At 43.0% G+C, this 23,759-nt stretch overlaps 3 protein-coding genes across 3 annotated transcripts; 2 read left to right on the top strand and 1 right to left on the bottom strand.

Moving 5' to 3' along the window:
* Positions 1-274: 274 nt before the first annotated feature.
* On the top strand, positions 275-22,884 carry LOC106083064 (uncharacterized). Its single transcript, XM_013245888.2, has 9 exons — positions 275-980; positions 7,311-8,233; positions 8,298-8,474; positions 8,541-8,701; positions 16,025-16,166; positions 16,234-17,139; positions 17,203-17,362; positions 22,069-22,358; positions 22,429-22,884. The coding sequence occupies exons 1-9, from the start codon at positions 275-277 to the stop codon at positions 22,879-22,881; spliced, it is 3,918 nt and encodes a 1,305-aa protein (XP_013101342.2). The 3' UTR covers positions 22,882-22,884.
* LOC106083065 (ubiquinone biosynthesis monooxygenase COQ6, mitochondrial) lies at positions 1,663-3,266 on the bottom strand. Its single transcript, XM_013245891.2, has one exon. It carries the CDS (start codon positions 3,232-3,234, stop codon positions 1,837-1,839), a length of 1,398 nt encoding a protein of 465 aa, XP_013101345.2. The 5' UTR covers positions 3,235-3,266; the 3' UTR covers positions 1,663-1,836.
* On the top strand, positions 3,608-5,104 carry LOC106083066 (E3 ubiquitin-protein transferase MAEA). The gene has a single exon (XM_013245892.2). It carries the CDS (start codon positions 3,705-3,707, stop codon positions 4,884-4,886), a length of 1,182 nt encoding a protein of 393 aa, XP_013101346.1. The 5' UTR covers positions 3,608-3,704; the 3' UTR covers positions 4,887-5,104.
* Positions 22,885-23,759: the final 875 nt, after the last annotated feature.

Genomic DNA, 23,759 nt, shown 5'->3' with positions numbered 1-23,759 from the left:
TGATCAGCTTGATGACAAAATGGCGGATTGCACCATATGATTTGTGGTTGTTGTACAGATGAGACCACCATTAATTGCTTCGCCATGTTATTCACCAAACATTCGTTGAATGTGATCTCTTTGATCGGCTGTTCTGTAATCTTACCTATTTAATTGTACCCTACTCTATTTCTTATAATGCTAACCTTCCAATGTGAATGCCAGTCTGGGAAGGAAGAAGATTGTGATTGTTTACAAAAAAAAAAAAATAAGAAACAGAAAAGAAACCGCTGAAATGAGTGAACTTATTAAAACTTTTCAAAAATTGAGTGAATATTTTATAAAGGGTTTGGTCTGGGAAGAAATTGAAGACTTATTTGAAAATTTCCAAAGAAATAAGAACTCAAATGAACCTCAAAAGCACTCTGATTTTCTCCAGAAAATTCTATGCATTCCTTTGGTTCAACGATGCGGTTTGGACAACGAAGTACAATCACTTCTACTGGAAATCTGTGTATCCATACGAACTTTACGATGTGATGGAGCCAGTTATGATAACACCTACGATTGCTGGGATCAAGTAGTTAAAGTTGCTCCCCGCGATGGCTATTTGGCATTTATATACACATTAGCTGGTCTAATACAAATCGATCCAAGTGCTGTTGTTTACATTAAGCTATCCTTGCTGGCAGTCAATGTATATTTCTTGTCGTTGACAATACCGGGAGCTAAAGGATTTCATATATTCGAGGAAGAAATTATAACACATTGTTTGCAAGTCTTCTCATCAATTGAACGCATACAAAATCCTGACGTTGTTGGTCGTATGTCACGTCATGAACCCATACAGATATGGGTTCAGTTTTCGACTTTTTTCGATGATTTGAAATTGGTATTACGCTATGTCCATTTTAAGGATTACCAATCAGCAAGAGATGGAATCTTAAAGAAAATTATTGATGTGCAGTATTTAAATCATGATCGGGGATATGCAAACATGTGTAAGTACCTAGTTTAAGATAGTTGATCGTTCTTTACATGCTGGTTTGAACTTTTAAATGTGGAAATTTTTCTGTTTTGATACCATGCGACAAATTTCATGAAAATCGGTTTTAATTTAAAAATAGCTTCAGTATATATGTATCGCTCAATTCCAAAGCAAGCAAATTTAGTAGCCGATATTTTTAAAATGTTGCTCAATTATTGTTTACTTATATGACTACTAAAAATCAGCTGAATTTTGCCATAATCGGTTCAGATGTTCATTTGCAACACCAGAGCAATCGCATTTTTTATATCTGAGCTCCGATTTGTGTGGTGTTCACCGTCATGACGAGAAGCTGAGCTGTGAGCTACCGGGCGCATCTACAGGCTCATTATACGTAGTATTGAGTGAAGTCTCCGTGAGAAGTCGAGCGGCGCCGGATCTTGCTCAAATACTGCATTACTCGATATGGCCACAACTTCCTGCGTCGACCGGTGCTATGGCCGAACCTATGAAGGTTGACGAGGATCGTTATCTCCACTTACAAATTTGTGGCTATAACATCCGTTTTTTTCTAGAACTTTGCACCAACAGCTGATTAGATTTAGATATACAGCAGCTTAGCTAAGATATAGGGGCACTTTGATGAGATTGCATCTGCCAGGCCTTCCATTGATTTGGGATAAAATCAGTTTAAATTTAGATATAGTACCACCTTTATTCCAAAAAAATTTATAGACATTCGTGTTTGTTATAAAATAGAAAATATCGATAAATTGATCGTTAAACAAATTAATTTTATATATATGTATATGTAGTAATTATTTTAATATAGCTGAGCAGAGCTTTAGCTCTTTATATCCATTTCCCTTTCAGCCCATGGCTCTCTTCATGAAAACATCTTTTATTTGCGGTATATTATTGGTCAATTGTAAACCCAAACTCCTTAGAAAGACCACAGGGCTAAAGGTGGTAGTGTATAGTGTATGTAGACCATGAATACCCACTAAAATAGGTACATTTTTCATTAAGCTGCGCTGTTCATATTTCATAAGATACTGTTTATCGCCCAATTTGGCTCCTGCGTAGGCACCTTCGGCTAGGCACTCCACCAAAAAGGAGACATCACTAAAACCAAGATTGACACCTTGTCCGGCCAAAGGATGTACGCGATGGGCCGCATCTCCAATTAATGCTGCACCGCTACATATGTACGAGGACGCGTGTAAGAATCCCAGAGGAAATGTGGCCCTAGATTTGTCTAAGACCCCACAGACACGTGGAGGATATTGGCGCAAGGTATTTGTATTGCGACCCATCATTGAGTTCAGAATATCAAGAGCTTTGACTGCCGCCTCATTTTTGGGATATTCCTTGCAAAAAGCCTCATTCAAAGCATCGACGAAGTTTTCCGACGACATATTAAGCAATTCCTTGGCATGAGGTACTGTTGTACTCCACACCAGTGAACTTAATTTATCCGTTAATGGTAGTAGAGCAACTGGTCCGGTTGGTATAAATCTTTGCCATGCAACAGAATTATCTCCAGCATCGCCTAATTCCAAAGTCGCTACAAGCCCCATGCGCTTGTAATCCATGGAGTAAACATCAACCCCCATTTCTTTACGCACCATTGAATTGGCACCATCGGCTCCAATTAAAAGCTCACAAGAGAATTTTTCACCACCCTGCAGAGTAACTTCCGATACATTTTTACCAGTTTTGCTGGGTAATTTAACGTCAGATATTCTTGAAAGATTGCGCACCATGACATTAGGTGCATTCTCCTTCAATTGGCCATATATGGAGTCTAGCATTAAGTCATTTTCAACTATACAAGCCACATCGTCGGCAAAATGCTCGTGTTGGAAATTTATCAGAGCATCACTATTTGCATCCCAAACTTGCATTTGCTTAACCGGCTTAACACGTGCATTTGTCATACGTTCCCAAATGCCAATAGATTCGAATAAAGAAATGGTTTTCTTGTTAATGGCGGAAACACGATTACCATATGGTTTGCTGACATCGAAGCCCTTGAAGGGTGGGGCTCCTTCCAGTAGTAGTATGCTTTTATCGGCTAAGGTCTTATTTTTAGATAAGGCTGCTGCCAATGCAGTTCCCACTAGACCACCACCGCCTATGATTATATCATAATGTTCGTCTGTTGCATTGCTTTCCTTAGCACTAGATGATACGCAGAAGGAACGCAGTAAAATAGATGGATTTCTGAGTCCCACACGGGTAGAGTTTTTTAACAATAAGCTCATTGCACTCCCGAAATTTCGTTCGTTCGCTCAGGTTAATATCTAGTAATCGAATAAGTTCAAATGTAAACATAGAACAGCTGAAAGTTTAAACAGGGAAGTGAGTTTGGCAAACGTATTGACGTAAGACGACGGAAACAACAAACATGGCAAATTCGTAGCCATGTTTAACAACTGAATAGGCAATTTCTGCATAATCTTTTCTGTGGATTGAAATCACATATGAAATAAAAGCATAGAATTGCAAAATACATCCTTTAAAAGTAGTTGCCATAAACAAAAAATAACAATTTCACCAAATTGATTTTAATTCACGCGTTTTTTCGCAATTACGCATTTTTGTGCCATGGCAACTCTGTCAAAACGTCATTTATTTTTCTTTGATGGAAACAAAAGAAAAACAATACAACTACCAAGAACGTAATTACGACGCATTATTTCTCATTTAATTAACAAAAAAGAAAAGCAAGACCATGTCCGAAATTAAGTCCATGGAGCATTCCACCTTAAAGGTGCCCTATGAAGTTATAAATAAGAAATTCAGGGTGGCCCAGAAATCCGTCGACAGAGAGGTGGATCAAATACAAAATTTTTCCAAAGAAGTTGAAAAGGCCTTGATGGTTCGCCCAATTATTTCAGACGTCAGCAAACTGGTGGGCAGTGTGGTTCAGCGTCTCCAGGTATTGAAACGTAAATCGGACGAGGCCATTGGCGATGAATTGAATGCTAGTTTCATCTGTAAGCGAAAATTGGAGCATCTGAAAGAAATCGTTAATCGAGACAATAATGCCAATGAAGAGGTGTGGCAGGCTTCAATTGACCAATGGAAGCGTGTACGAATGGACCGTATGGTCATAGAACATTTACTTCGCATGGGCTACTATGAAACTGCCGAGCGTTTGGCTAATTATTCCGATATACGTCATTTGACCAATCTGGACATATTTCACAATTCACGAGAGGTTGAGGAGGACTTAGCAGCTTTCAAGACCACAAAATGTATTTTATGGTGTCTCGATAATAAATCGAAGCTCAGGAAAATCAATTCGAACATTGAATTCGATCTACGAGTGCAGGAGTTTGTTGAACTTATACGCAAAAATGAACGAACAGAAGCAGTAATTCATGCCAGAAAGTATTTCCCAGCGTTTGAGAAAACCCAAATAAAAGAGATATGCGAATGCATGGCCCTTTTGGCCTATCAGCCAGATACAACTATAGAGCCATATAGAAGTCTTTTTGATATTAATCGTTGGAATAACCTAGTTTTGAAGTTTCGCAACGAAAACTACAGATTGTTTCAACTATCCTCCCAGTCCCTATTGAGCATTGCTGTCCAAGCTGGCCTTTCTTCATTAAAAACACCACACTGCTATTCATTCAATTGCAAAAATCTAAACTGTCCAGTATGCCAAGAAGATTTTAATCGTATTGCCAAGAGTTTGCCATACTCCCATTGTGTACAAAGCAGACTGATATGTCGCATTACGGGACTACCTTTAAATGAACACAATTTACCAATGATGTTGCCAAATGGACAAATTTTTGGGCAATTAGCTATTCCTGAGATAACAAAAGAAAATGGCACTGTTCTTTGTCCCATAACGAATACGAAATTTACAAATCCTAAAATTGAGAAAGTTTTTGTGATGTAAAAACTCGACCAAATTTTACATACATATTTATTTCGATATCATTTATAAAACCTTGTAGACTTACATACATAATACATATATATAAAGGGCCATCAATCTCATGAAATATCACAGACCCCATTAATCGTATCCCTAGAATAACATTAAAGTATCGACTTCAAATCCTTAGTTTCTAAGAATTTACTGTTTTTTTTTTAATAAATATAACATGAATTCAATCGATATGAAAATAAAAATTTATTTTTCCGTCTGTTGAAGATCTTGACTTAGACAATGTACTTGTAAAGACTGACCAATTTGAGGCCAAGTATTTTTGGTTGTGTGGTAGTCAGAATTTTGAATTCACCGACACTCGCATTAATCTGACGTCGTACGCCCGCTATCCTTGTAGTGGGAAAGGTGGACGAAGATTCTAGAATATAAGTAACAGACAAAGTCTGTTACTGCAGATCCCATCAACAATAGAGCCTGAAATCATAATCCTATAATTATCCGCATATGATATCAATGACCGACGAAGGGGGTGATAGAGTTAAGTCCAGGGTCATTTGTAATACGACTGCTTGAGATGATGTTTAGGAGCGGTGTTTTGCTGTATTACGTTTGTGGTTTTTAACCCCAAGGAGGAAAACCAAACCACACTCTGCCCAAGGAATACAGGCCAATCAGTTTCTTTGCCTCAAGGCACTGGAGCTACACTTGTGTAATGATCCGTCTCGATTACTTTTCATGCCAATCACATGGCTACATCAAAGAAATTTGGGTGTGGTGGAGTTCACTTTAGCGGCCTTCTCTAACGTAAAGTTGGAGTTGGCACTCTGGTGGACCTGGAAACCCACCTCTTTTGGTTAATTTCTTTGATACAATGCTGAAAAGCCGAATTATTTACATATCACTGGCGGAGTATCCAATTAGTGGTTCTATCCCTTTTTTGGCGCTTCTGGTTATCGATAGGATTCTGAGAGGTAGAGGTTTAAGGTAGTTGCCTGCCCGGATGACGTCGAAATCATTTTGGGGTGACCGATTCCTCTCAACTTTTAGGGACTTCGTTCGGTAGGTGTTTAGGAAGCTGTCTGGATGAGTGAGGGCTAGCGGGACACCAGCTAGCGAAAATTGGGCCCAGATACTGGAGCGCAAGTATCTGGGCGTAATTCATGACCAGAGACTAAGCTGGACAAGAAACTTCGAGGAAAAGGTAAAAAATGGATTTCGTGCGCCCAATTTCTTAAAATGTCAGGTTTTGATGTCTCGGCCGGGATGAGTGAGGGCTAGCTGGACACTAGCTGGCGAAAATTGGATGTTTTATGGGGACCAGTTCGGGATGAGTTGGAGGTGCAGCTCTCACTGGAAGACAAGCAACGTCGAGGAAAAGGCAAAAATAGGTTTGATGCTTTGGCCCCGTACGGTATACAGGATGTTTAAGGGACTTTGTTCGGGAGGTTTTTAGCTGTCTGAATTTGTGAGGGCTAGCGGGACACCAGCTGGGGAAAATTGGGTGTTTTATGGAGACTAGTTCGGGATGAGTTGAAGCTGCAGCTCTCTCTGGAGGCCAAGTATCTGGGCGTAATTAATGACCAGCAACTAAGCTGGACAAGAAATTTCGAGGAAAAGGTAAAAAATGGACTTCATGCGCCAAATTTCCTATTATATCAGGTTTTGGTGTCTCGGCCGGGTACGGTATGCTGGATGTTTAAGGCGGTGCTTCGGCCGGTTCTATCTATGGGTGTCTACAATGTCATCAGACTCTGAGCAGCTGTGTCCTCCGCAGGATGATCGGAAGCGAAAACGATTACTGCAAGGGAAGCGTAAACTGCCATGCTCAATTTTGTCTTTGCAACTTTATGCGGTGGCGACGAAGATCATCCTTAGACTAAGGAAGTTTTGAAACTTGAACTATTAGCATTCCTCTGAACTGCTGATGGCCGGTTGTAGTTGTTATAGCCTCATTTTCGTCGTCAAGCTCCTGTAGGTGAGCAAGAACCTTCCGATCCAAAGGACCGATCGCCGCAGGAACAGGGTGGCCATTGGTTATTTAAAGGCGCCCATAACTCGCCTTGTCATATCGAGCATCATGGGCACTCAGTGTTTGTGTAAGAGCCGGTGCCGCCCGGCCTCTCACTGAGACTCTCCGCTCGATATCGCTGGTTGTCCGCGACTGCCGTTGCAGCTACACCGTATGGAGCATTCCACCATCCACAACCTGTGGACGCGCCCTGTAGCTCGCAGACAAGCTTCTCGTGACAGCAATGAACACCACACAGATTGGACCTCAATGTTCCGGCCTGTGTGGTGCTCGCAGATTTGTTCTATATGATAAGGTACTGCTAGCTATGTATCATCTAAAGCTCCAGTTCGAAATGGGATTCAACTGACTATTTTTCTTACCTCCTAACATATCGCTTCTTTTCTCTGATTTCATTGCAGATGCCGCTAATTTACATATTAAATGTTTTGAGATCTATGAGGAGATGATTAATGCACACAATGGGGATCCCGAACAGACACTCTTGAAGCTAATGAATCTAACAGTATTCCTGCATACATATCCACAAAAACCAAAATCCAATCAATCTACAGCTAATAACATTGCTAGCGAATGTGAACACATATCAGATTGGTTCATAAAGTCCATATCGAAATACCCCAGACTATTGGTTAAGGTATTAAAATTTTACATAGAGTGTATTGTAACCAATCCTATTAGAACATGGAAGAATGAGCAAATACAAAAGGCTTTGGAATATGCTGCTAAATATGATGCTGCCTTGTTTACAAAATGCAATGAGTCTTGTGTGGAATTTCTCTGTGAAGCTGTATATGCTGATGAAGTTATGATAAGATCTCGAGTTATTGATTTAATTTCGAAAATTTTGCAAATGGAATCGCAAGTGGATTGGCAAATGTTTCGGCATGAAGTGTCCAATATACCTCGGGAAATCTATCTAATAAAGGAATTGATTGATAGTTTGCAGGATCAAAATAATAATATTAAATTGAAATCTGTGCAAGCTCTACATGTAGCCTTGACAAAGGGTTCGCCTAATGCCAGAAAAATTTTAACCGAATGTTTGCAGTACACACAGTTTTGTGATATCAGTGTTGTGCTGCCCGATGAGCCAAGATTGGGGAAGAATGAAATACGTTATGAAAAACCAAATGCCCAAGAGGCCAAGTATTCATTTGAAGGACACGGAGTCATACAGTTATCCTTTCTTAATTTGCCTTCCTACATATACACTCATCTGTATCAGAGTCCTTTGTCATATATCCGAAGAGCAGGTGTCATGTTAATGGAACAGCTAGTTAAATTGAATCCCCTTATTATATTCAATACAAATTTTGTAACGGTATGCATGTTGCTTATATGAAAAATGTAACTTTATCAATTATAACAATTGAAAAATTTCACAGGAAACCTCGCGTTTGGTGAATGAGCCAACAGCTTTGGTACGCAAACAAACTTTACTTTCTATTGATTCGATTTTGGATTGCTATCCTAATTGTTATCCAGTTATATGGGTTTGGTGTAAAATTTTAACGCCTATGTTACAAGATGGTGATGCAAAAAACATAGATGTCGCCATGGAGGTATGTATAAATGTGCAAGCATTATTTGGATCAATTAGTATTAACACTTATGGATTTAAAACATAGTGCTTCCGTTCAAGAGTCTTAGCAAATCTGAAGAGCATAGAACAAACAAATAAGGCAGAACATTTTATGCCTTGGGCCATCATCAAAACTCTGCTGTCCACACAATCCCGTTTTTACTTGCAAAATTGTTTTCATTTGGCATTACAGCAGCGCATGATAAGGTAAGTTTAAATAATTGAAACCAGCCAGACAACTTGTGAGTGTTAAAGAACCCCGCCAATTCGGGGAAGTCTTCGAAGATATGACAACCTAAAGTGGAACTTATTCTGCTTGCCGGAGTGGGCACGCATACAGTAGATGCTTAATAGTTTACTTTTTCCTTGACGGCCTCATATTTGCCTAGGTTTAGGTTTTAGAAGAGTATAGGGCATTTATTGGGTTGCCCAAAAAGTAATTGCGGATTTTTCATATAGTCGGCGTTAACAAATTTTTTCACAGCTTGTGACTCTGTAATTGCATTCTTTCTTCTGTCAGTTATCAGCTGTTACTTTTAGCTTGCTTTAGAAAAAAAGTGTAAAAAAAGTATATTTGATTAAAGTTCATTCTAAGTTTTATCAAAAATGCATTTACTTTCTTTTAAAAAATCCGCAATTACTTTTTGGGCAACCCAATATATGGGCTCATACCCTAGCCGATGTGAACCTAAGCTTCAAGTGATTTTGCGTTCACGCTAACGAAACAATAATTTTACAGACCAGTGTTGCCGTTTTTAGTAGGTTCCTAACAAAATTGGTTAGTTTCTATTCGCTTGGTAAGTTGGTAGGCTGCCCTCAATTTTTGATAGGTTTTAATACCCTTCCCCATAGGATGGGGGTATATTAATTTCGTCTTTCTGTTTGCAACTCCTTGAAATATTCGTCTAAGAACCCATAAAGTATATATATTCTTGATCGTCATGATATTTTAAGTCGATCTAGCCAAGTCCTTCCTCCTGTCTATCGAAAGTACGATAACTTTCGAAGGAGTAAAGCTAGCCGCTTGAAATTTTGCACAAATACTTCTTATTAGTGTAGGTCGGTTGGGATTGTAAATGGGCCTAATCGGTCCATGTTTTGGTATAGCTGCCATATAAACCGATCTTGGGTCTTGACTTCTTGAGCCTCTAGAGGGCGCAATTCTCTTCCGATTTGACTGAAATTTTGCACGTGGTGTTTGTTGAGTTATGACATCCAGCAATTGTGCTTAGTATGCTTTAAATCGGGCCATAACAAGATATAGCTGCCATATAAACCGATTTGGAATCTTGACTTCTTAAGCCACTAGAGGGCGCGATTCTTATCCGACGCTAACTTTCGAAGGAGTAAAGCTAGCCGCTTGAAATTTTGCACAAATACTTTTTATTAGTGTAGGTCGGTTGGGATTGTAAATGGGCCAAATTGGTCCATGTTTTGATATAGCTGCCATATTAACCGATCTTGGCTCTTTACTTCTTGAGCCTCTAGAGGGCGCAATTCTCTTCCGGTTTGACTGAAATTTTGCACGTGGTGTTTTGGTATTACTTCCAACAACAGCGCTATGTATGGTACTAATCGGTCCCTGTTTTTATATAGCTGCCGTGTGAACCGATCTGGGGTCTTGACTTCTTCAGCCTCTAGAGGGCGCAATTTCTATCCGATTTGGCTGAAATTTTGCACGACATGTTATGTTATGACATCCAACAATTGTGCTTAGTATGCTTTAAATCGGGCCATAACTAGATGTAGCTGCCATATAAAACGATTTGGAATCTTGACTTCTTAACCCACTAGAGGGCGCGATTCTTATCCGATTTGGCTGATATTTTGCATGAGGTGTTTTGTTATGACTTCTAACAACTGTGTCAAATATGGTTCTTCCATGAGCATCAACATACGTGGCAAATATGGTCCGAATCGGTATTTTTTGGCTGTCTTAATCAACTTATTGACGTGGTCTCTTGCTGAGCGAAAGGCATCATGTAACTCAGGCGTCCTGAAATGTCTCCACCTGAGATGCGACATATTCCTCTCGTGAATAGCCGGTCGAATATCCCGGGAGAACCACGGCTACGTTCTAGAGGACTCTTCTCTAGTCTTGAGTGGAACAATAAGTTCCTGTTGGTCAAGGATATTCCTCTGTAGAAAGTCAGTTTGTTCATCGATACTTTCCTTACGAAATATCAGATCCCAGTCGATAAGCACAGGACTCGAAAGCAAAAAAATCATGGTCGAGACTGGCAAAATCTTTATATGAATAAGTTTCCCTAGTCCCGGTGAGCTCAAATTCATAACATAAAAAGATCAATTCATATGGGAGGACTTAAGAACTTGTCCCAATTGTGAGAAGGGACCACACTCGTCACACACGTCACTTGACCACCCACTCAACTCAATTCTAGATCCCTCTGGACGCACCCCATCTTAGTTGCAGAGTTCCTGGATGTGTATACTCAACAAAATCAACTAAGAACATTTAATTCTGCTACACTAGTTTTATTTCACCTTTGATCTTGGATTTAAGTACATTTTTTGTTCGGAAGTTGGTCGTTCTATTCCATCTTTGCCAGCAACTAGGCTCAGCTGTGATGGAGCAGTCTGTCCAGCTTCTCCACTATCCGTCACTTGGGGCCGCACCTGATTGACAATTTTGCCTACAGTTTTCTATTTTTTTTTAACTTTTAATACTTGAAGCGAACATCGCTCTTTGATAGAAGAGAAGTCTGCCCACCGCCCCTTAATGGAATGTTCAAGTGTAAAACAAAATCTATTTTACTTTAATTGGCTATAACAGAATCTTTCTTTCACTAGCCAAACGTAGAATACAGTTCCAAGCGCCTCCATCTTCTGCGCTCATTTTATAATCTCTGACACCAAGTTTCAAGGTGTCTCCCACCACTTGATCTTTCCATCGGGCTTTTGGTAGTTGTTGTCGTTGTTGCCACATGTCTATATAGGGAGGTGGCGATCCTCGTCTAGCTCGATCTTCTGCGCTCATTTTATAATCTCTGACACCAAGTTTCAAGGTGTCTCCCACCACTTGATCTTTCCATCGGGCTTTTGGTAGTTGTTGTCGTTGTTGCCACATGTCTATATAGGGAGGTGGCGATCCTCGTCTAGCTCTTTTAGGTGAGCAAGCTCGTTCCGGTCCAAAGGACCGATCCAAGTGGGAACATGACGGTCATTGGTTATTTAAAGGCGCCAGTAATTCGCCTTGTCATATCGAGCATCATAGGCACTCAGTATTTGTGCAAGAGCAGGTGCAGCCCGGCCTCTCACTGAGACTGTTCGTTCGATTCCGCTGATTGTTGTTGTTGTTGTTGTAGCAGTTTATTGTGTACTATCTTTCGTCTGCTTGATTCTGTTGAGTGTCAAGACCCAGGAACTCCGCGACTAAGATGGGGTGCGTCCACAGGGATCTGGGTCTGAGTCGAGTGGGTCTGGCCGGGCAGTTAAACAGGTGACGTGTATCGTGCGGTCCCTGGTTACAGTCGGGACATACATCTTGCACGTCGGCATCAATCCTAGCTCTGTGGGAATTGAGGCGGCTGCATCTGCCGGAACGTAATTGAGCCAGAATCACTCTGGTTTGCCGGGGGAGGTCGATTTCTTCGGGTGCAATGGGTGGCGGTCGTACTCCAAGGACTACATTCACCCGGTAGCCAGTTAACGCGTCTGCTACCGTGTCTGCATGAATGTTGTTCAGACCCGCTTGATATGCCGCTTGATCTAGAGGTTCTCTCTTATAGCGCTGGACCTCACGCTCTAGATCATGTAGATCTACCTTAAGGCTTCTGGGCGGTGGGTATCTATCCACAAGATGATGATTTGGATGATTTCTGCGATAACAGCCCAGAAGGTATTGCTTAGACGGCATGTAGTTATGTCTTCGCACTGGTAGGATCTTTGTCTCCTGGTGGAGGTGGTCCACATGAGAACTAAGGAGGCAGCCCGTCGCAGTTCGGAGGGCGGCATTCTGACAGATCTGAATATTATTCCACTGCGTGTCACAAAGCTGACGTGACCACACTGGCGCTGCATAACTTACCACAGACCGGCCAATTGCTTTGTACGTGGTCAACAAGGTTTCTTTGTCTGCACCCCAAGTGCTGCCAGCGAGGGACTTGAGGACCTTGTTTCTACTTTTGACTTTATTGCAGATTGCTGTGGCATGTGGGGAGAAAGTGTAGGAGCTGTCAAATGTGACGCCAAGTATTTTGGGACACTTGATGGTCGGAATCAATTCTCCATCGACCATCACAGTCAGCTCAGAATTCACCTCACGCGTATTTGTAGTGAACAGTGTGGCTGAAGATTTGGTGGCGGATATCTTCAGATTTCTTGCAGCGAAATATGAGGCAAGCTCGTTGAGGTAGACGTTCAACCTATCGAAGATGTCATCAATGGGTGGGGGGCCTGATGCCAGGATCGTACAGTCGTCCGCATATGATACGATCTCTATGCCGTCTGGAGGAGGTGGGATGGAGGAAAGGTAGAGGTTAAACAGAGCCGGAGATATCACCCCGCCTTGGGGAACTCCCTGTTTCACTCTACGGTGTTTTGACTTCTTATCCCTAAATTCCACAAATGACTGGCGGCCACACAGATAATTCGCGACCCAACGTTTAAGGCCTGGCTGGAGGGACGTGTTGGCGATGTCCTCAAATAATTTGGCATGGCTGACCGTGTCGAATGCCTTCGATAGGTCCAATGCCACGAGGACCGTCCTATCACATGGCCTGGGTTGATTGAAGCCACGGCAAATGTGTGTGGTGATGGCATGCAAAGCTGTTGTTGTGCTGTGCAGTCTCCGAAATCCGTGTTGATGCTCGGCGAATGGAAATTCTCCTACGAGGCTCGGGAGGAGTAATGCCTCAAGCGTCTTAGCCACTGGTGAGAGAAGGGAGATCGGTCTGTACGACTCCCCCAAACTCGGGTCTTTACCAGGCTTCAGTAGCGGGATCACTCTGCCCATTTTCCAGACATCGGGAACTATAAGAGTGTTCAATGACAGGTTAAGGACAGTGGTAAGGTACTCAACTCCAGGTAAATCCAGATTCTTCAGCATCAATGTAGAGATTCCGTCGGGGCCCAACGCCTTGGAAGATTTGGCGCCACGGATGACATTCGTAACTTCGCCCACGGTAAATTGTGATGGCTGTTCATCGGCTCGGAGACCACGAATACGGCGAATGGCTCTCCTCCTTGCCCTGTCTCTCTCGGGATGCATGATAAATTGACGGTTGAACAACCTGGCGCATCTCTTCGGATCAGTCACGGTTAACTCGCCAAAAGTGACTGAGGTCCTGTCGTCCCGTCTACCGGGGTTCGAGAGAGACTTAACAGTGGCCCACAATTTGCCTGCACCGGTGCCTAAGTTACATTGCTCCAAGTGTTCCAGCCACAAATTCCGCTTATGTTCGTTGACTACCCTGTTTATTTCCAGATTCAGCTCGCTGATTCTGGGGTTAGCGGGGTCCATAGCACGAATCCCATCACGCTCGTCTGCGAGTACCACTGCTTGCGCCGGGAAATTGGGTCGCACTTGCGGTATTCGACCGGCTGGTATAAAGCGAGCGGCTGCTGCGTTGATGATGTCTCGGAATTTCCTCTCGGCCACAAGCACATCAGAGGGGGGTGGCAGTTCATTGAAGCGGCGATTGGTATACACTCTGAAGCCAGTCCAATTGGCCTTCTTATAGTTGATGAACGTTCGGCGCTCAGAGGTTATGAAGTCGGGTGGTCGGTCGATGGTGAGGATTATGGGGAGGTGGTCTGACCCCAAAGAGATGACGGCTTGCCAGGATACGTCACTCAGGAGATCAGGGGATGCGATTGAGATGTCTGGCGAGCTGCTGCACCTCCTCGTAATCCTAGTGGGGGCATCCTCATTCACCGTGCAAAACGTGGAGCTATCTATCTGCTCTGCCAAAGCTATGCCACGCTGGTCGTTGCCTAGGGGAGAATGCCATGACGAGTGATGTGCATTGAAATCCCCCAGAACCAGACGACTATGGCCAGATAGCAACCCACTTATGTCGGGGCTGTAGGCCTGGCCATTAATCGGGACACAGCTGCCAACCGGCGGTATATACACGTTGTATATCTCTATCTCGGCAGTACCAGACTTGACTGCTACCCCCATACATTCCATGTATGGGTCACTAGCGTCAAGCGCAGGCGAGATAGGTCTATACTGCACGGAATGGTGTATAACGAAGGCCAATCCCCCACCTCCATTCCTTGAGCGATCCTTACGTAGCACATTGTAGCCGTGACAACTGTGCAAGCTGCAGGTGTTAGTCAGCTTTGTCTCCTGGATCGCTGCGACCGATATGCTCTTCCGACTCATAAAATCCACAATCTCATCAATCTTGCCTCGCAGTCCATTGCAGTTTAACTGCAGGAACGATACATTTCCCGACACTGGCCTGGCAATAGTAGGGCTAGGGTGCTGTCTTTGCATAAATTGCCGTACGGGAGAGGTCGGGGGGGTCACATAGTCCGACGACGAGGACGCCGAAGGCGACGACGGCGACGCTTGTGACCCACTGCTGGCTGTGTTCGCACAGCACCTAGCGACATAGCCAGTATGACTATACTCCCGTAGCGAAGTTAGGCCAGAGCAAGAACGGAAATGTACCCACTCCAAGCACCTGTTACACCTCACCGACACTGACCGATGATGAAGGCGGTTCTGGCAAACGGAACAGAACCAGGGTCCGGGGTTCTTTTCAATCCCGGCACGGACCAAAAGCATACGGAGAAGGCACTCCGGGATGTGCCTCTCCCATGACGAAAAAAGACGAACACGTACACTGAGGCGGCAGCCCTTGCCGATGAAGATTCCATCGGGTCAATCCGGTACGTACAACCGGCTGCCATGGGATCCGCTGATTGTCCGCGACTGCCGTTACTGTTACTCCGTATGGAGCATTCCACTATTCGCAACCTGTGAACTCGTCCGGTAACTCGCAGCTAAGATTTTCTTGATAACAATGAACACCACACAGATCGGAGCTCAAAGGTCCAGCCTGTGTGGTGCTCATAGTTATCCTGTTCCGGGGGGCACTTGGTCGTCTCAGTTTGCTTGTACCGCCGTGTTTGCCTTCACAAGACTTCTTTGCTGGAGCTTCTTCATCCATTCTGACAACATGACCTAACCAACGCAGCCGTTGTAGCCAATGCGGTGTCGTAACCAAAATACAACAAATACGAAGCGAATGACACCAGTTTTGAGATTAAGCGAAGAATAATACTGGCAAACAGATGCTACTTTGGACTAAGTAAGCAGTTTAGAAACAAGGCCACCTCTCGACAGACGAAGATTACACTATACAAGACACTGATACTACCCGTGCTGTTATATGGTTCTGAAGCATGGGTACTTGTGAAAGCAGATGAGGCAGTGCTTAGAGTATTTGAGAGAAAGATTCTTCGATTCGTGGGCAAAATTTGCAATTTTAAGTACTAAGTACAGTACTAACATGGTTCCTTATGTTGAAAACTAATTGTCATTGATTTTCTTAGCCCTCAAATGGTCAGCATTGTTGAATCTCATCTACTGACATCAAATTCAACAGAGGCCTGGATTATTCTCAATTTCATATCCAGTAAAATGAAATGTAAGGAACCGGATGCTTTACTTCATCAATTTCTCACTTTACAATCGGTTAGTTCAAATCTCTAAAAATATCCTTTAAGTGTTTTTAAATACATAAACTTTTTTCTCTTTTCAGTGGAATAAAGAACAAAATATGTTAATAGCTTTGGAAGTCTTGGCTAGCTGCATTAAGGATTTCTCACATACTGCACTGAATCATGCATTCAATCATATTTTGGCTAAAATAAAGCAAGGCTCCTTACTACCTGCCATAATAGGAAAAGCCTTTGATTTTCTAGTGCTGATTACAAATCGATCTCATACAACGGGTAAGAGTAAAAATGCTTCCATTGATCCGGCCACCAGCATGCAATGGATGATTGAGTTGCATCAACATCTGGAACATGAAATCTTAGACGGCATACAATATTTTCCCGAAAATCGGGATACCTTCATATCACATTTATTCGCCTATTCAGAAGTTAATTTACAAACTCGCATTAGGCCAAATCAGACCGTCATATTGTTTCTTCACAAGTATATGAATGAGTGCATTAGGCTGAGAGAAATCGAAATGGACTCAGATAATGCACGCATATTTAATTGTATTATTCAAATAACTGGACGCTTGTCCCTACGCGATGGCAGTGTGGCCTCCACTACCTGTTCTCTTTATGCCAATATTTTAGCCATAAATGATCAGCCACCGATTGTCAACACCATCATTGTAGCATTGACAGATTTGTGTAAGAAACACACACAAATTGTTGAGAGGATTGTGGAGAGAGTTTTACGCAAACTTAAATCTCCCTACGATGTAAATCGGCTGGAGACATTTAAGTGCTTTGAGAAATTGGTACTTCAGGATCAAATAAAGCTGAGAGGTTCATTACTTTTGGCGCTGCTGGCAGCACTATTGGACGAATGCGACGATTTGGCCAAAAGAGCGGCAGATTTCTTCGCAGAGTTTTTGTCGAAGAAAAATCCAACGTTATTTCAAAAGTGTCTCATCGAATGTCCATTTGTCTTCAATGAATATAAGGTAATAACTAATGTGCTGTGTTTATCATTTTTTAATTGAAGGATTTTTTTCCTGATATTTCAGAACTTTGATGGTTTGGATAGTTTTTCGGAAACCTCAATAAAATCACCTCTAAAAGGAGAATCTCAGCGCAAACGTCGCCAGCAGTTATATAAACATTTAATGGAGGATATGGATGACATAAATATGATTTTATATTTTGGTCAATTAAAATTGATTTCTGGTAAGTTTATGTTTTATTTGAATGCATTCCAACTCGAGACTATTTAGTCCATTATAATACCACTGTTGCCCCAGTGCTAAAAAAATGAGTTATAATTCCTTCCAATGACCCAAAAAGCTTTAGAATGCATAGTAACTTGCAAATCTTCACATCTGCTTATTCAGACTAGTTTTCGAAAAACTTTGAACCTAAAGCGGCTACCCATCGGTGCGGGATATGTTTTCCAATTTTTTCTTCCTGGCCTTGCTATAAATGTGATGCTATCGAAAAGTGCGTTAAGGTAAGGAATCATCGTTTGCTCCCTACAAGTCTGGGGGTCCTTACTTTACTTTAATTGGCTATGACAGAATATTTCTTCCACTAGCTGAACGTAGGTAGAATAGCGTTCCAAGCGCCTCGATCTTCTGCGCTCATTCTAAAATCTCTGACACCTAGTTTCGAGGTGTCTCCACAACTTGATCTTCCCATCGGGCTTTTGGTCTTCCCGGTTTGCGTGTACCACCGTGTTTGCCTTCAAAAGACTTCTTTGCTGGAGCTTCTTCATCCATTCTGACAACATGACCTAGCCAACGCAGCCGTTGTATTTTGATGCGTGTAACTATGCTATCGTCGTCATACAGCTCATTTTCTTCAGGATCCTAAAGTCAAGGAATGAGAGACCGATTGGCCTGCAAACCTTGAAAACCCACTCTAACCTTCCGGAACCCAGTCGGTACGTAATCCAGAGAACGCAGCTACTACAAATCGCTTCCATCCGGACCCCCAGACTAAACATAGGAATAGTCTGGGGGTCCGGATGGCGTATTACCTGCTATGTTACAGGGCAGGACTGTATGCTATACGATTCCTGGAAGCGATTTGTAGTAGCTGCGTTTTCTGGATTACGTACCGACTGGGTTCCGGAAGGTTAGAGTGGGTTTTCAAGGTTTGCAGGCCAATCGGTCTCTAATTCCTTGACCTTAGGATCCTAGAGAAAATACTTCACTGAAAAGCGAATATCAGCATGCTTAACCTATGGATCGGTCGGTTGGTAGTGCGCTTCATGATGTGGTCTGCTACATCTAAAGGAATTTGGAGATTGAACGAATTTACTTTGGCGGCCTTCTTGGACAAAGAAGGGGCTTTTAAAAACGACGTTGGTTGTTGTTGTAGCCACATTTGAAGGTAGAGGTAAAGATCCTTAAGCTACATAGGTGAGCAAGCTCATTCCGATCGCCGCCTGAACTTTATGGCCATTGGTTATTTAAGGGCTCAAGTAACTCATCTTGTCATATCGAGTATCATAGGAACTGAGTATTTAAGCAAGAGCAGGTGCCGCTCTATCTCTGACTGAGACTATCCACTTGTTATCGCTGATTGTCCAAGACTGCAATTGCAGTACTATCCGTCACCTATCTTAATGACGATGAACACCACACAAATCGTAGTTAGAGTTCCAATCCGTGTGGAGCTCATAGTCATTCCGCAACCTCTCGTAATGACGATGAACACCAATCCCAAGGCAGCCGGTTGTACGTACCGGATTGACCCGGTGAAGTCCTTCATCGACAAGGGCTGCCGCCTCAGTGTACAACACACTGGTACAACAACAACAAAGATGAACACCACATAAATCGGAGTCAGAGTTCCAATCCGTGGGGAGCTAATAGTCATTCCGTGACGTTGGTGTCAATACATGGCGATGTGGAGTTCATAGCCATTCCGTGACGTTGGCGGTTTGTTGGACATGAGGTTGCCCCACTTTTGTTTAATTAGATTGATACGATGATGAAAGACCGGATTATAAACGCATCACTTGCCGAGGGCTCGATTACGAAGATTGTAACTAAAGGACTGCAGCAAGGGTGGAGGGTTTTTCTCCCTTTTTGTGGATTTTGGTTATCAATGGGATTCTCAGGTCTTTCGAAAAGGGGAGGGTGAACGTTGTTGCCTACTCGGATAACGTCGTTGTTGTTGTTGTAGCAGTGTGTTGTACACTGAGGCGGCAGCCCTTGCCGATGGATAACTCCAGCGGGTCAATCCGGTACGTACAACCGGCTGCCATGGGATAACGTCGTCTTCCCGTTGGGTGGTCGATTTTTCCCTACTATTACGAACCTCGTTCATTAGGCATTGAGTAAGTAGTCCGGATATCTATTAATCTCTGAGAAACTGAGCTGCTATTTTGTGCCAGTCCCGGATGGGATAGTGCTGCCGCTTTCTCAGGAGGACAGTTGCCTAAGCTGGAGATGGAACGTCGAGGAAAGAGTCAAAGGGGAACTGAATTCACTCTTATTTTGTCGCAACTCGATAAGAAAAGTTTGGGGCTTAGGGCGAGAACGGTGCACTGGCGGTGGTTCGGCCGATTCTCGCCTATGGATATCTGGAGTGGATTGTTGGATGTTGGGTGGTCAATTTTCTCCTACTATTAGGAACTCCGTTCAGGGGGCGTTGAGGAAGCAGACAAAGCTGATATTTTATATAAGTCTCGAATGGGATAGAGCTACTGCTTTCTCCGGAGGACAGTGCCTACGCTGGAGAAGGGATGTCGAGAAGAGGGTCACTGGCGGTGGTTCGGCCGATGCTCACCTTTGGATATCTGGAGTGGATTGTTGGATATAGGGTGGCCTGTTTTTCCCTACTATTACGAACCTCGTTCAGGGGACGTTGAGGAAGCAGTCTGGATAAGCGTCGTCTAATAAGCTTGGCATTAACCTCTGAAAGACTGAGGCGATATTTTGTACCAGTCCCGAATTGGATAGAGCTGCCGCTTTCTTCGAAAAACAGGTACCTAAGCTGAAGATAATCTGGAGGGGATTGTTGGATGTTGGGTGGCCAATTTTCTCCTACTATTAGGAACTCCGTTCAGGGGGCGTTGAGGAAGCAGACAAAGCTGATATTTTATATAAGTCTCGAATGGGATAGAGCTACCGCTTTCTCCGGAGGACAGTGCCTACGCTGGAGAAGGGATGTCGAGAAGAGGGTCAAAGGCGAACTGAATTCACTCTAATTTTGTCGCAGCTCGATAAGAGGGCTTGGGCCGATAATTGTGCACTGGCGGTGGTTCGGCCGATGCTCACCTATGGATATCTGGAGTGAATTGTTGGATGTTGGGTGGCCTGTTTTTCCCTACTATTACGAACCTCGTTCAGGGGGCGTTGAGGAAGCAGCAGAGGAGCTCTAACAGCTGTGCCCACCGACGAATGATCGAGATTGTACGGCATACCGCGTAGTGCTGATCTTTGGAGCAAGGAGTAGTGCCGCGAAAGAGGCGCACTGAATGCCAATCTCGATCTTAGTCCTTTGCATCTGTATGTTGATGAGAGGGTTATGAACCTGGCGCTTCAAAAATTTTAGCCATTCTTCTGCTAGGAGATGGCAATGTGACATGGCGCCGTACTGAACGCAGTAGACTGATTTTGCATCGTTTCCTTAAAAAAAGATTTCTGGGCTAAATTTACCTCGCGATTCCCGAGGATCGTAACCTCCACATGCAAATATGTAGTTTCAATCCCGGAACCTTCTGTATACACGGATTGCTCTAAATTTGTTGGGGTACCGAGACAGGTTTCTTCATTGTATTCCTTGGATTCTGTTGTGTTTGTAGCCACATGTCTATATGTGGAGGTGGATGCATCATGGGGAAGCCTGTCAGATTCCGCTGGGTCGCGTCCCATCAAGGTATAGGGAGAACGAATCGGCCGACAAGCTGGCCAGAATTCTAAGAGGTTGTTGGAAAGGCAGACGCTTTCTACGATTACGGCGCGAATACGTACGAACACTTACAAGCGGCAGCAGATGCGGTGAATAACTACCGGGTGAATTGTTGTCCTTGAAGAACGTCCGCCTCCCATTGCACCTGAAGACCTTGACCTCTCCCGGGAAACCAGATTACGATCCGGTAGATGCAGCCGCCTCAACTCTTGCAGAGCAAGCATTGATGCCGAGGTGCAAGACTGGGACCACACGTCACCTGTTCAACTGCCCAACCAGACTCACTCGACTCAGACCCAGATCCCTCTGGACGCACCCCACATTAGTCGCATAGTTCCTGGATCTAGCTGTTCAACAGGATCAAGCAGACAAAAGATAGAAATTCACACACTGCCACAACAACTGCGGAAATTAGGCGTGAGTTGGTTCTTCGGGTTGCAGGGTAGCAATTTTCGCGGTAATGGCGGTCTTTGAGGGTATATTTGACAAAACAAAAAGGCCGATAACTAAATCTTATTGCTCGTATACAAAGATAAAATGGAATCGGTTTCTCAACCAGGAGTCTTTGTCAAAAGTGTCTGCAAGCCAATTGCTTGTCGGCTTGTGGAGCCTGACGACGATGTTTCTGTAGCAGACACCATGCTAGGACCATATAAATCGTTGATGGTCTTTTGGTTTCTATTTTAAATCTATTTCCGGGTTTGAAATCTGCCGCCAGCTAGATTACGCGAAAGAAGTATCTGTGGGGAATTTATTAAAAAAATGCTTCCACTTCACTCAATAGTTCAAAGCAAGTTCTCAACTCCACATTAGGTGCCTTTGTTGCCATAAAGCGTTTCCCAGGCAATCGGTTCATAGCACTAGACTATCCAGCTAAACCCAAAAAAAAGCTGAGAGGCCGCTGTCTCCAAATGACACCAACTACTGAGAATGGGGATATTTTTAGACATTGGAAAAAACACAAGCAGGTTTAGGCTTCAAGGATTTTTTTTTGTTTTTATATCGCATTCCAGAAAAGTCAAAATTGGATCCTTTAATAAAAGAGCCCGAAGGCATTGCTCTAGTCAAAGATGTACTATACATTCTGAAAAAGGTATGCCAATTGACCAAAGAACAAAAACAGAATTCAGAAAACAATGAAGCGGATAATAAGGAGGAGGATGCTATGGCCGAAATGAACGAATTAACCAATGAGGGAAATAATGAGGGTAAAAGTAATGCCAATAATGGGGGTAATAAAAACCCATCTACCACTGGACCTGGTAGAGGAAGAAGAAAGCGAGAACTAACCATGCCAGAAGCAGTAAGTTTAAGAAAACCTCGGCAAGACATAAAGCGGAAACCAAAACTACTGCAACATTTTATATTTTTAGATGACTTTACTCGAAAAATCCCTCATATTCATACCAACCATATATCAAAATGTAAAAATCCATGATACCTCTGTGGAAGCATCATTTGACGATTTATGCAAAGCATTATACAAACGATTTCCCAATTTAGTTGATTATGCGCAACCAGCCGAGTTTTGGAATAAATATCGTAAATCTAAAGTGGCAACAGGTAAGAAAGTGCCAAAACGAAAAACTCCCAAGAAAAAGAAGAGAAGAGTTAACAAGGATTCTGAAAACGAGGATAGTAATGAAGAAGATAATGATGAAGAAGACGATGACGATGTGGATGGAGCAGAATCTTCAAAGTCAAATGAATCTGATACCGATGATGAAGTTTTACTATGTAAAAAATCGAGACTGCAAAAGACTACTGATGCTGCCTTTACACATTCACAATTATCTATGGATTACATATTTAAGCCAAATCTATAGAATCAAAGTAATATCAAAACAGTTTACAATACTCTTATAAGATATACTAAAAATGTATGACATTTTTTTTTTTGATTATTAATATTAACTCTAATGATCTCTAAACCTCTTTTTAGCCTTAAGTGCCTTAACGGGCATTAATCTGGACACTAATATAGTTACCATATTTCAGAATCACACATACTTGTTACATAAGCCCATCAAGAACTTGACAATGACATGGTTAATAAAATTTTCATCTTAATATTAGGTTAGGCTGAAAAGTGAGTGTAATTATTAATCCGCCCCATGCCACTATGGACAAACACCAAGAACTGTTTTACTCGTCGCAAACAATGTCAACCTTTAGGCCACTCGGGTTTGATGGCACTTTACCGGATATAATCCTTGCGTCCGAAGAAATCATCGGGTAGATAACCACCAGTTTATTAATCCCATGGCAGCCAGTTGTACGCAACGGATTGACCCGATGGAATCCTCATCGGCAAGGGCTGCCGTCTCAGTGTACGTGTTGGTCTTTTTTTGTCATGGGAGAGGCACATCCCGCAGTGCCTTCTCCGCACGCATCTGGCCCGTCCCGGGATTGAAAAGAACCCCGGACCCTGGTTCTGTTTGGTTTGCCAGAACCGCCTCCATCATCGGTCGGTGTCGGTGAGGTGTAACCGGAGTGGGTACATTTCCGATCTTGCTCTGGCCTCACTTCACTATGGGAGTAAAGTCATACTGAATATGTCGCAAGGTGCTGTGCGAACATAGCCAGCAGTGGGTCACAAGCGTCGTCGTCGACACCTTCTGTGTCCTCGTCATGGGACTATGTGACCCCCCAACATCTCCTGTACGGCAATTTATGCAACGACAGCACCCTAGCCCTTCTATTG

Source organism: Stomoxys calcitrans, chromosome 3 (assembly GCF_963082655.1).
Source record: "Stomoxys calcitrans chromosome 3, idStoCalc2.1, whole genome shotgun sequence".
Lineage (NCBI taxonomy): Eukaryota > Metazoa > Arthropoda > Insecta > Diptera > Muscidae > Stomoxys > Stomoxys calcitrans.
Note: the sequence above shows the minus strand (reverse complement) of the source record. Positions and strands in the feature narration are given on the sequence as shown.